The sequence below is a fragment of the Styela clava genome, chromosome 3, assembly GCF_964204865.1.
Source record: "Styela clava chromosome 3, kaStyClav1.hap1.2, whole genome shotgun sequence".
NCBI classification, from domain to species: Eukaryota; Metazoa; Chordata; class Ascidiacea; order Stolidobranchia; family Styelidae; genus Styela; species Styela clava.
Window position 1 is genome coordinate 3,947,879 of NC_135252.1, and position 12,453 is coordinate 3,960,331.

The following is a 12,453-nucleotide window of genomic DNA, read 5'->3' on the forward strand; positions in this document are numbered from 1 at the left end:
AGTTAGAAATACATAAATACACAATAACTCAGATGTATCTTTAGTTTTTCGTTTATTAATATGCAAAGCTATTAACGACAAACAAGATAAAATAATTCAATCAGCAAAATCAAGTGCAAATTGGTTCGAACGAAAACTGAATAATAAACACATATGGAATAATAGACTTGACAAAGCGACATTGGGATATGTTTTGCAGAAAAATATTTCCACTAAAACGTATAACACATCTTCCAAATATCTTGAATGTTGTGTTGTGCCGGTTTTATCTCAAACTTGTAACTTGACATAAATTTTGCTGAACCAGAGTTGCGAAAAAGCAACAAAAATGAAATAATAAATGGAACTCACGTTGAAATTTGAGGAAAACAGTTCGCAAAATAAAGTAAAAGACATCACCAAAAGATAGCTCGCAAGAAACAAACGTTCAGAAAATATAAATAAAATTACCGATAACAACTGAATGTGGCAAGAAAATTATAATTCAAAATGAATTGATATTAGAAAATAAAATCAAAGGAAAAAAGGACAGGAGTAAAGAAAAGAAAGATAGTAATACAAGTAAATATTACTGAATTAAAAATAATTTTAAGCTAAATATTTATACGAGGGTTTCAGAAAATAAAACTTGGTCAGAATCTACACTGTGAAGCGAACTCCTTCCGGTATCGGAGTCATTGTCATAATTTGAATTTGATTTCAAATCTGTTGACATTGTCTTTGGGGATATGTGATGCGATGCATTTTGAAACCTTAACGGGTCTTTAAATGTAAAATTACGATCATCAGGGCTTGGCGGAGGAATAGAACGCGGCGACTTGGGAGCCGTGACGTTCTTACGCCAACCGGAGTTGTTTCTTCTGATAAGTTTTTGTTGTTGCAATAACAATTCTTGCTCTTTTGCGTCGACCGTCGGTTTCTTAGAAAGCTGATTGGGCTTTGGAAGTAATTCTGGCTTTTTCAGTTTTGGTTTCATGCTTGCTGGTGGCGGGGGTGGCGGCAAAGGTTTTGATGACTGAGTGGTGGGTTTTCCTTGTGAAGAAGTATGGGACAGAGAATTGTTGTTTTGTTTAGTATTAATGGGAAATACAAAGTGATTGCCAGCCGCTTTTAGGCTGCTTCTCAAAACTCCATTTCGTCCAAAAATAGGCTTTGACCCCTCTGAAACACTTGGTATTGGTCTCGGGCTACCACCGTCACAACTGCTGTTGCGACTACCGTCACTGCTGGCAAAACTTGTGGTGCTCCCAGCTGAAGCGTTGCCAGAATCGTCTGTGTTATTAGAACATTCGGCAATTGCAGTGGAAGAGAGGGTACTTGGTAACAATCCGTGATTACGAGATGTTTCTTTATTCAAACTGGTTTTAGCGTCAGATTTGCTTCCCATTGTTCTAAAATCGGAAGGATCTTCGTAATCACTGTCATTGTAACGCGATGGTGACATGAGTCCGTCAGGTAAAGGCAACATCGGAAGTAAACCGGGTGTGATAACAGAAGGCGTGTGAGGTTTATGAATTGGCGCCGTACGGGTATTCCTGTTGATTGGTTTGGGTAAGGGGAGGTCCGAGAAAGATGCAGGGGGATTTGGTTTTACGCTAACTGCAGTCTGAGGTCCATGCTGGTTTGTTGCAATCTCAACGGAACTGTGAGTGTGTTGAGCGTGTTTCATTTGCTCCTCCATTTTGCAATGCTCACACCACATCCACGGTGTCAATGCTTGATTCAATGCAGGGGTGGTTGTTGTGGATTGTGCATTAGGGTTTATTGGCCCTTTTGATTGTCCGTTTACGCAATGTGACGTTGGATTCGGTTGTGTAGCATCGATATAATGCGTATTTTCATCTTCGGACCAGCGGAGCGTTGTCTCTGCTTCAAGGACCGCCATGTGCGAAGCCTCTAAGACGTCAAGATAATTTCTCTGATGAACTTCAAGGTCATATGCTGTTAAGAGTTCGCCATATTCCTCCCATATTTCGGGATCGACACCTTCTTCTGACATTGCTAAATCTCGGACGCATTTAATCAAATTTTCACCTTTAGCCTGTAAAATAATAGTTCGAATATGAGTTAATATATCAAGGACTTCCATTTTATGGATTAGTCTTGAATAATCAAAAAAATAATTATTTTTGAATGTTTTGATTAACTTTAACAACGGCGAACTTTTGAATAATTTTATAACAAAATGAACTTCTTAATTAAACAAAAAATGACATTTACCTGAATTAGGTAATCCGAAGTTCCCAATTTGTGCTCGACTTCGTCTATCTCGGCGGCAAGGCGAAGGCTGAGGTAGAGACTAGCTTCAAGTTCTGTCCTTGATGCTCCAAGCTCTAATGAAAGCGCTTCTTTTCCTCCAGTTTTTACGTCGACTTTCATAGTTGAAGACGTTTCCTTTTTGCCGGTTTGTTCATTCCAGCTCTTTACTGAAAGGAGTTCGTGACCTGTGTCATCATCGCTGACTTCATCCTCATCACTGAACCCGAGCATGAGAGCAGCGGCCTTTGTAACAGGATTTACTCCTTCAGTATTTCTCTTTGTTGAATCGGTAGAAACACGCCAGACTTCTTCTTGCATGTCTTGGAGTATGATTTCAGATTTTCGTTGCGTTTCTTCAATTTTGAGCTGCATTTCGACAATTTTCTCACAACTTTTGATGTACTGTTCTAATTGTTCAACGTCTTCGCATTGAAGTATCCATGGCGTTGTAACTGGGATAGATGGCCCACTCAAAAGTGTGTTCAAGGCGGTAACACTGTTTGATTCTGAATCCATAAGGCCGGATAAATACGTGTCCTAAAAAGAAAATATAAAACTGAAAGTTTCAAATTATAATGAATAATTATTAGAGTGTATCAATTCTTTATTTCTGGTATAACATTTGTCCATGTAATATGAATATATACGGACCTGCACGTAATTTTTTCCCAAAGCTCTTGCACGCAGGTTGTGAATATCATGCTCGATTTGATCAATCTGTTTATCCACATCCGCTAGACGATGCCGTTGATTCTTAACAACGATGTCTTGAGACTGTATCGTTTGTAGAACTTCGTCGCTTTCTTGATCTTCGCTTGAATCATCTGTAAAATAGAATAAAATTTCATTATAATTTGACTTTAACGCACCTGAAGGCCAGGCAACGCTATGATATTAATGATACGTTGCCATACAAATACTAAGACTTAAAATATATTTCTTGTTCAAAAGGAGTGTCGCCTATGATTGCTAGCCTCACATGTAAGTTAGTTTGTTTTGTGCAAATCCGCGTATTAGAAAATGTGAAGTACCATGTGATTATATAATAGAAACAGGTGAATTCGACCACTGTAATAACATTCTAATACCAGCTAAATTATACTCCTTAATCTCGAACAAGTTGTCTCAAAGTAGGACTTTGAAATATTTCACGAAATGTTCAAAACTCAATGATACAATATAAGCTACGATTTTTACTAAATACCAAACGCCATTGATTCTGTCTCTTGGTCGCGAAATTTGATGCGTTTTCTAAGCTGTGACACCGTCGCATTGAAGTCGCGTGACAACCTCGCTTTACGGGAGACGCTTCACTGCTGAAGGACGCTACGGATCGTACACATTGACTCTGCCGCTCTATTTTTATGTTTTTGAATTTCTGTTTTCTTATATGATTTATCGTTTTACAACCCATTGCCATTTTTTATTCGAAGCTTGTTTTGGGCGAAGAAACAAAGCTTTTTGTCTCGTGTTTACTAGACACCGAAAACGCTATTTTTCGTTCTTTTTACTGTTGACAAAATTTAATGTAGCTGAAATTCGAGGTATATCGTACTTGATCAGGTACCCAAAGCATAATACGTAGTCCAACGAATATCAATGGACCAAGTTATCACACAGAAACATTTGCTCATGGCGAGGTTTATCTAATATAAAGTAAATTTAGAATACAAAACAAAACGGTTTGAAAAGCAGACTTTTTTCCAACAAAAAGATTAGTATGAAGATTCTGCGTGTTGCATTTAATGAAATCGCAGTAAATATTACTTGCAAGTAGGGCACGAAAAGTGTGTTTGCCTCAACGCGAACTCAACCCCGTAGGGTTGTGGGAAAATAGTAATTGGTTACTATTTCATTGTCTTTATTTTTCTCAAAAAGGGTTGTTTTGTCAATTTCATAGTTCGTTGAATGAGAAAGGAAGAACTAATCCCCGTTATAACTTATCTTCCATTGGATCAAAATCCAACACAATTTAAACTGTTTGTACCAGTATCGCAAGTTACCAGAATAAATATCTAATTATTACACTTTATAAATGCACAAATAATAATTGCATTCAATATAATTTGCTGTATTTTGTGGATTTTATATTCATAGTTTAGGATTATGTAGTATTCATATTTTGTATATTTTATTAGTAATTGTAGGTTATTACATAAACAAAGGACTGGTAATTGATTCTGTAAACATACTTAGATTCAGTGCTGTGAGACAGTAACTCTTTCAAAACTGTATTATTATATGGAGGGATTATGACGCATGTTCAATTGTTGTCGCCATTTATGTCTTTTAACAATATTTTGTCGAGTAATTAATGCTGCGAGTGCTTACTTCCACCGTGCAATGGGCTGCAGACAATTGGCGCTTACTTGCTAGAGTCCTCGTTCTTTCAGTGTTGGCTAGCAAAAAACATACGTTTCCGGGCGAGGTGTTTTTCATAACACACGCAATGTCACACCTCCAATGAACAAAATAATTGAAAAATTAAGTAAAGACGGAAAATTAAATATTAATTGTATATTGTGGTTTGTAACGGCTTTTTCCGGCTCTCAAGCGCAAAATTCTTTTTAAAACCAGGCCAATTTGAAATGACGAATAAAGGGGGTATTTGTTGACATTGCGGATATGCGACGTGCTTGTATAACACCTGCAAAGACTTTACGAGCAAGGATCACCTAAATACGGAGAAGATAGACTTGCTTTGTTTTCAGTCAAGCTTGGTGATGAACTGAGTGAAGTCACACGCATATAATCTAAATTTCCAACTGTTCGAAATCTTGTCGAGGGCTAATGCGGCGGTAATCGCAAAATTGGCATCGAAGTAAGCTCTTTGCGTGATGCGATAGCTTCTTGTGGTATTAAGGTCGGGTATTTTGCAACATTTATATTGACAAGCTACGGCGTCCCTATTTTGTGTAATTATGTTATCTTGGTCCGGATATACGAATCTATGTAATTAGTATACTGGTGATTCATACAAACAGAAATATGCTCGGCTTCTTTGCTAATATATTTAAATTGGGCAATTTGTTCGGGGAAGGAAAGCCCTGTTAATCACAACATCTCAATGGTGTCGGCGGTTGAATTACGATCTATTCACGACCACTATACATGCTTCAAAGTTTGTACAGTGGTTGTAAATATGTCGTGACTACACGTTATTTTAGTTTTATCACAAAATTCTATACATAACTTGAGAAGTATTTAAAATTCCTAATGCGTGTATTCACTAAAAGCTAATTTTAGAAAAAATAAATCTTTCATGTCCAGAAACAGGTTGCCTTATTTTACAAACTACACGGTGTATTAAACTATGCGTATATATATATGTATATGTATGGGTCGCATTTCAATTTTGCCTATCCAGCTTCTGATATTGAAGCTGCTGTTTTCGCGTCGGTAATGGGTGGGTGGGCTTTGGTGTGGGTGGGAATTGTCCCATATTATCTGAATTTTTGGCATTGTATTCGGTTTTCAATACACGATATTATACCTAAAATTCAGAACGAAAATAAATTGTATGGAACTATATTTAGAACGGTGAATATAGGTTTATTTTTTTATATTTTAAAAATAGTTGAAAAATTTGGTGAAGTATTGCAATCCACCAAATGGCATAACCTTGTATATTTCTCGTCATGCAAAACTAAATCGTCTGGAAAATACATAATGGTATGGAACTTTTCACCCACGCAAAATACTTAAAAATTTATAAAGTTCAAGAGAGTGATTTTCGCGTGATATTTCGGCCCCGGTGAACCAGTTTACGGCAATGACGTATTGCGAATGAACCGAATATTTTCAAAACTAAAATCATTTAGAGCTTAAATGTCCAAATTTTACATATATGGTCTGTAGACCAGTCCAAATTATGAATATCCAATGGCTTTGTATGTAAGCTTATTAGATATTGGAAAAGTTCATTCCTATAATATCATTGCCAATCTGCAAAATATCTTCGCAAGAAAAATAAACGACATTTCTTTATTTCGTATGAACAAAACTTCAATTACCAGCTATTCGGTTTGAGTTTATCATATATAAGTATATCGTGAGATCTCATTCGAGGCTTGGTCGGATGTCATAAATGATGGAAATCTGACAGCGAATAGAAATTTTATGCCCATCGGGTTCACGATTAGATCGATATCTACATTAATTGAGTACAAGCTTGAAGTCAACGATTCTACGAATACAATTAAGAACGTACTGAAACTACTGAAGTATAATGGTAATTAATTTTAGCCACTTATTTCATGCTAATTCACGGGTGTTGAATACCAAATTATTCTATTCGCATTTTATTGCATGTATATATAGGTTTTATTTTGCGAGCTAATCGATGGAACAATTTACATATCGCGATACAAAATTATAAACGGACTGTCAAAAATCTCTGATGGGTGCCAGTAGGCATTCGTTATTCCAAAATCAGAAAATCAAAAAATTACCATGACGAATCGTGGTATTTTATCTGAGCATTACGTAAAGTCTCGATTTTTTTTGTCACGAATAAGAAATGAAGTTTTTGGTTAAAAAGTTCAAGGCTCGCCCTCATTTAAATAGGATTTTTCAATTTTTGACACAATAAGGGGTAATATTATATTTGAAATAAATTCCAAATTATTATGAGGAATTTACCGCTTGAATAATTTTCAATAAAAATCTACTTGATAACAAAATCGGTCACATGTTGAGAATCTATCGAATAAATATTGGTGGAAATCAAACACACATCTTACAATATCGCCGACGATTGCCGAAATTCGAACAATAGAAATCAACCACAAAACGGAAGATGTACTCCTAATGCGGCCTCTAGAAAAATGTTCTTCGAAACCATTCCCAGTCAAACATGAACAATATGAGAATCGTGTATTGGCGGATTATTCCGACCATAGTCAGGCTTGATTACAAATAGCTTTGATTGACACATAAAGATTAAAACCAGTATTGAAAATCGAAATTGAATTATTTTAAAAGCTAATAAAATTTAAAGAGATATTTCAACACTTTGGCAGTAAAATACAGGAAAATAAATTTACCTTTCAATTGACATTTGGACTTTTTAGACAATTTTTATGTAATTTACATTTCTGGGACTTTTAGAACACAAAGAGGACAAACGTAGTTGTTTTTGTTCGCAGTTTGTTATTTATAGTTTACAATTAAAGCCGATCGCTTGATAAACCATATGTGGTGCTAAAATGCTTTGCAATTACGAATACCAATATAGATACAAATCTGTTTTATCTGTACAAAAGATAAGAGATAACGAAGGACGTGCCTGAATCGACGACCGACCAACGTCACGCGAACACGATGATAAAATCTTAATAGGTTTACTTCACCTCTGGCAAAGCTGGTATCGCCTTGCTTCAAATTGTTTAATAAATTATTTAATTACTATAAATATAATTATCATGTAGCACCTAAAATTACCACAATTAAGGCGTCAAAAGATCGTAGGGTCAGAATAGAGTAGCTATTAAAATATCGCTCTGAGCTAATCTTGCGCTGATGTATGATTAATGGCAACATATTGGCGCGATCTTGCTCTGGGGTTGCGCTGTTCTATCTTAATTAATATTAGTTTTATATTATTTTCCGCAACCTAATATATTTGTTTAATATCACACAGTCGATAGTTGCCACCTTTAGTCGGTTTCCAACAATGAATATTTTATAAATTTTAATTTGAGCTACAAATATCACTGTTAGGAATACCAGGCAAACGAATAATTTTTTGTATCTTCATAATACGGTCTCCGATGAATCAATAAATCGACCCAGTAGGAGAGATAGAATATAGGTATGCGTGAATAAAGACATCTGTTAGATAATGACACGCCACTAAGTTGGGACTTCAATTAAGCAAAACCTAATTAATAAGTTTAGCCACTTAAGACGCATACGAAACCTAGGTAGAATCAAATTAATCAGACGGCGCGATTGTTTTAAGTGTCTTAAGCCTTCTGTTATTCCTATCAATTAAACACAACAAGCAACTTTCGATATCCGATGATCAAATAAATTTTAAAATATACTGACCTTTAGAAGTTGGTTTTTCTTTTTGAACTTTGTTGTCGTTATCGTGTTCTGGGCACTCTATTTGAGCGTCTTCTTTGCTATCTGGTGTGGCAAAGTTTTCTGTATCAGCTTTGTCAAGGCATTCTTTGGATTTAACTACATTGTCGCAATTTGCTGACGATTGTTCAGTAATTATTTCCGTTTTCGTATTGTCATTACATTTCTCTGTTTCGGTATCCACATTCTTAGAAACAATTTCTTGTTTGTCAGAAGACTGATTGTTCTTTTTAGTCGATTTTCGTTTCAAGTTTGTTTTGCGGAATGATTCTATTATATTCAATGCCGGTTTTGAAAATCCTCCCAAAATCGACTTGTTTTTCTTGGGTTTGCTTGAAGAATTTTCAGCAGGTTTGTTCAATTTAACGTTGTTTAGTGGTATTCGTCCGTATGTTAAACGATTCAGTTCAGGGAAATAGTAATCGCCACCGCTTGAAGTTTCGCTGCTCGTGCTGCAGCCCATTGAGCTTGTCATACTGTCACCGCTAGTTGTCGTGCTCGAGTCGGTCGCCGTTGTGGCAACACCACTGTAAGAACGACCGCCGAGGCCGGCGTTGTACGAATGGTTTCTGCGGGGAATAGGTCCTGAAAGTTCGATAAGAACCGACTTTTCATCATCGGCGTCTTGTGCATTTTCGTCGTCAGAGGTGTTCGTCGTCGTTGTGGTTGTTGTTGACGTATCATCCGTGCTGTAACGATACAACCCGGATTTTTGGGACTTCGATCTCGATCCTCGATGGCGCGAGGATCTTCGTCTATAGTGGTGGGAAGAATAAGGATAATGTGGGACTTGTCGTCTTCTGTGTTGTCTGGATCCAACAACACCATCAACAGAACTCATACGTCTGTGATTTCGCCTTCTATATTTACAAAATTCACGGTTAAATGTGCCCTGGCTTATTAATTGAGCTCTGTCAGATCTTCTGACGAGACAGTCTGGGTCTGCTAAAAATCCATCAACGAATTTTTCTTCACTGAGAATAAGTCCGTTTCGTTTTTCCGAAGTTTTTATTTCACCTTTAGTAATTTTGTTGTTATTGTCGAAATCTTCGAATAATATCGTTTTGTTTTCTTCTTGGTTTGGAAGTTCGTCAGAATCTACAATATCGTCCATGTTTTGTTTCATCATGACAGCACGTTGATATTGCTTCATGTTGCGTCTTATTCTACGTTTCTGGTGATGTGACATGTAGTGCAATGAGTGGTGGTCATTTGCTGGTGATTCCTCATTGTCGGCAGACTTTCCGTTCTTTTCACGGCTTGGAAGATGACCACCATCTCTGTATCTAATATGCTTGCTTTTCTTAAGAGATAGTTCAACGTGTTTTTGTTCCTTACCCCAAGCTTGCCATACGTTTAAAATCCTAGTTCTTGGCGGGATTGGTTTCTCGCATCCCCGCCAATTTTCAACAATGACGTAGGATTGTGCCAATTCTTTGATCGGCTTTGCATTTGAAGAATTTGAGCTCGACTCGGCATTAGCCTGATCCCCGACCGAGGTCTTTTCAGCAGTACCGTTTGCACTATCGGTGCCGGGGTTTGGTTGCGTTTCTTTTAAAAGTGCCAATACGACATCCCAGCATGTTGTGCTTTTTGTTAGTCCAGATATTTCCTTTACTTCCCTTCCAACTCTGACTGCTATAGTAGCCATATTGTAAATGTATTCCTTTTCGACGTATAGAGATAGATATATAAATATAGAGTGTTCACAAAAACTCTTCGTTCAGAATTAATCTCATCAGGATCATTAGTACCAATAAACGTATAGTCGGTACAAAGTATATCTGTAAATAAATGAAATGATTATAAAACGCAAAACTTTATAGACGATGATATTGTCGCCAACTGTCGCATTTTGCAACAATACCGTCGTTATCTGCACGATAATTATCGTTAGATATCGCCGGAATGTCAACAAAAGATTGGTAATGAGTTTATTTAATACTAGTGGCATCTGCTACATTAATCATATTTCGCTCACAATGCTGCCCAATTACATTTTTGCGCCTAGATTTTTTTCAGAGAAAATAAAATAAAACCACTGCTTACGATAACAAACCGAAATATAATATAAATAACATTAATAACTAAGGTTTCTCACTCAAAAATAAACTGAACTTGTCCTACACTTCGAATTTTGTTTGAGAACCCGCAAGCACAGCTAACTGTACAAAGGCTAGTTGAGAGTGAACGGCGATGTCTATCAATCTATTAGGTAACAGCACGGCGGTGATAATATTACATCGACTATCTCGCCTTTTTCTTGCTTCTGCGAAATCTTTTTTCTCGCTTCTCGCAATCGCACGTCGATAGACGCTTTTGCTCAAGCCGAGGTCTATCCGCCAAATAAGCCCTCGTTTCCCTCGCAAAATACCGTATATTTTCACGACAGAGGTAATTCAAAATTTACGCCTTGATATCAAACTTCATGACTTTAATTTGACTGTAGCAGAATATAGTTCACAAAATGACAGGGTCAAAGTTTACTAATTCAATTAAATGATATGAAGAATTCTGATTTTTTGACTTAGCAATTGAGATCAGGATACGCGAATATGTTATTCAAATTACTGAAATATTATCGACTTGGGCACTCAGTATGGGTGCTCCGATCAATTATATAAAAGGGTTCAGTTCAGGTGTGGAACAATAAAAATACAAAGTCACTACCAATGCCAAATCTTTTCCAAATAGTTCTGCATGATCTACCGACATTGCATGTCGACTTGAATTTCAAGTCAAGACGAATCAATTTGTTCTGCTTATGAATTTGTACTTGTCGTACAAGCTCACATAATCCGCGCTGTAATTTTATCGCCGTGGTTATCGCAAGCCGGTGGTGACTAAATTGAACACAAAACTTGGCGAAAAACCAATCAACGAAACACTAATACAGTTTATTTTGAATGACAAACTGAGGTAGAAATTATATATTGATAGAGGGACATCTTTTCATAAATTTGAATTGGTATAGCCGACTAGTCATTAAATTATCGCATACATGCTTATCTGGCTATAATATTAAATTTGAAATATTCCAAATTCAAATATTTAATCATTCGAAAATGGACGATATCTTACACATGTTATAATGATATATACAATTATATTATTTTTTTGTAAAAGCAATTTAACGGAAGCTCAATGGCCGCTGATATTTTTAACAAAGTAATTCCAAACATAGAATTACTCCTCCGTGCGTGACGTTGTCAGCTATGCAATTCCGCAGGTACAACGCGATTTTGTTCGTATTAATCTTCATAATCCTGTATTAAATAATTAGTAAATTACCTCTGTATGATTTGCACCTGATTTGCAGCATTGAGCAATATTTCCAGCGGAGATGTCATGCTGTGCTTAAATACCCATATGAAGTGCACAAAAAGAATTCGATTATTTCGGATCAGATACGCCCGAATTCTAATCTATCATTTACACTGGTTAATCAATTTTCCACGTTTGGCATTTTTGTTGCCCAGAAGTCTTGTAGATTCTGATTCTTTCAAGGGAACTTTGAAAAATATACGCACGCACGAGAAATAATCGACTGTCGAATAAAAGTGTAATGCAGCTAAGACTCTTCGACTTACAGACTCATTTAAATTGAAAAATTGCTATGTTACTGTTCATGGAATGGCCAATTTTTGACGACCCTTTAATCTATTTGAGCCAGAATGTACCTTTATGAGAAGAGAATCTTGGTTGCCAGCTCCTGGGTGAGAGCCAATACTTAAATTAATAAGTTAAATAAGTTAAAAATAAACGGCTGGTTATTTATAGAAAATTGTGTTTGTATAAATTAAATGTTTTCAAATACCTCAATCTAGTGTACTTGGACAGAAATACCATGCAGTATATAAATTAGCAGAACGTTACTGATCTACTTCTATCGGCCTATTTCAACTTCAGTTTCATTACTTTTGTTTTAATTTCGAAAAGATGATATTCCGCAAATAATAAAATACCTCCACCACTGATTACTTTAAAAATACTGTATATTACAACATTTATAATGCAATAATACATCATTTATAATTGGTTTAGTAACATCGAGCCCCGCAAGTTTTGAGGCTGCAATATTCCGACAAAAAAGTCTTTTCTTTTAAG

General features: G+C 36.2%; 1 protein-coding gene across 1 annotated transcript; it reads right to left on the reverse strand.

The window, feature by feature from the left end:
* Positions 1-35: 35 nt before the first annotated feature.
* Positions 36-10,129, reverse strand: LOC120342065 (uncharacterized). Its single transcript, XM_039410736.2, has 4 exons — positions 8,311-10,129; positions 2,911-3,083; positions 2,221-2,796; positions 36-2,041 (listed from the first exon to the last, which is right to left on the reverse strand). The coding sequence occupies exons 1-4, from the start codon at positions 9,995-9,997 to the stop codon at positions 602-604; spliced, it is 3,876 nt and encodes a 1,291-aa protein (XP_039266670.2). The 5' UTR covers positions 9,998-10,129; the 3' UTR covers positions 36-601.
* Between the last annotated feature and the right edge of the window lie 2,324 nt (positions 10,130-12,453).

Coding starts and splice junctions, on each gene's coding strand:
- LOC120342065 (XM_039410736.2), bottom strand. CDS start 9,997: ATGGCTACTATAGCAGTCAGAGTTGGAAGGGAAGTAAAGGAAATATCT. Junction 2,797..2,910: donor TGGGAAAAAATTACGTGCAG/GTCCGTATATAT, acceptor TTTTCTTTTTAG/GACACGTATTTATCCGGCCT. Junction 2,042..2,220: donor CTTCGGATTACCTAATTCAG/GTAAATGTCATT, acceptor ATTATTTTACAG/GCTAAAGGTGAAAATTTGAT.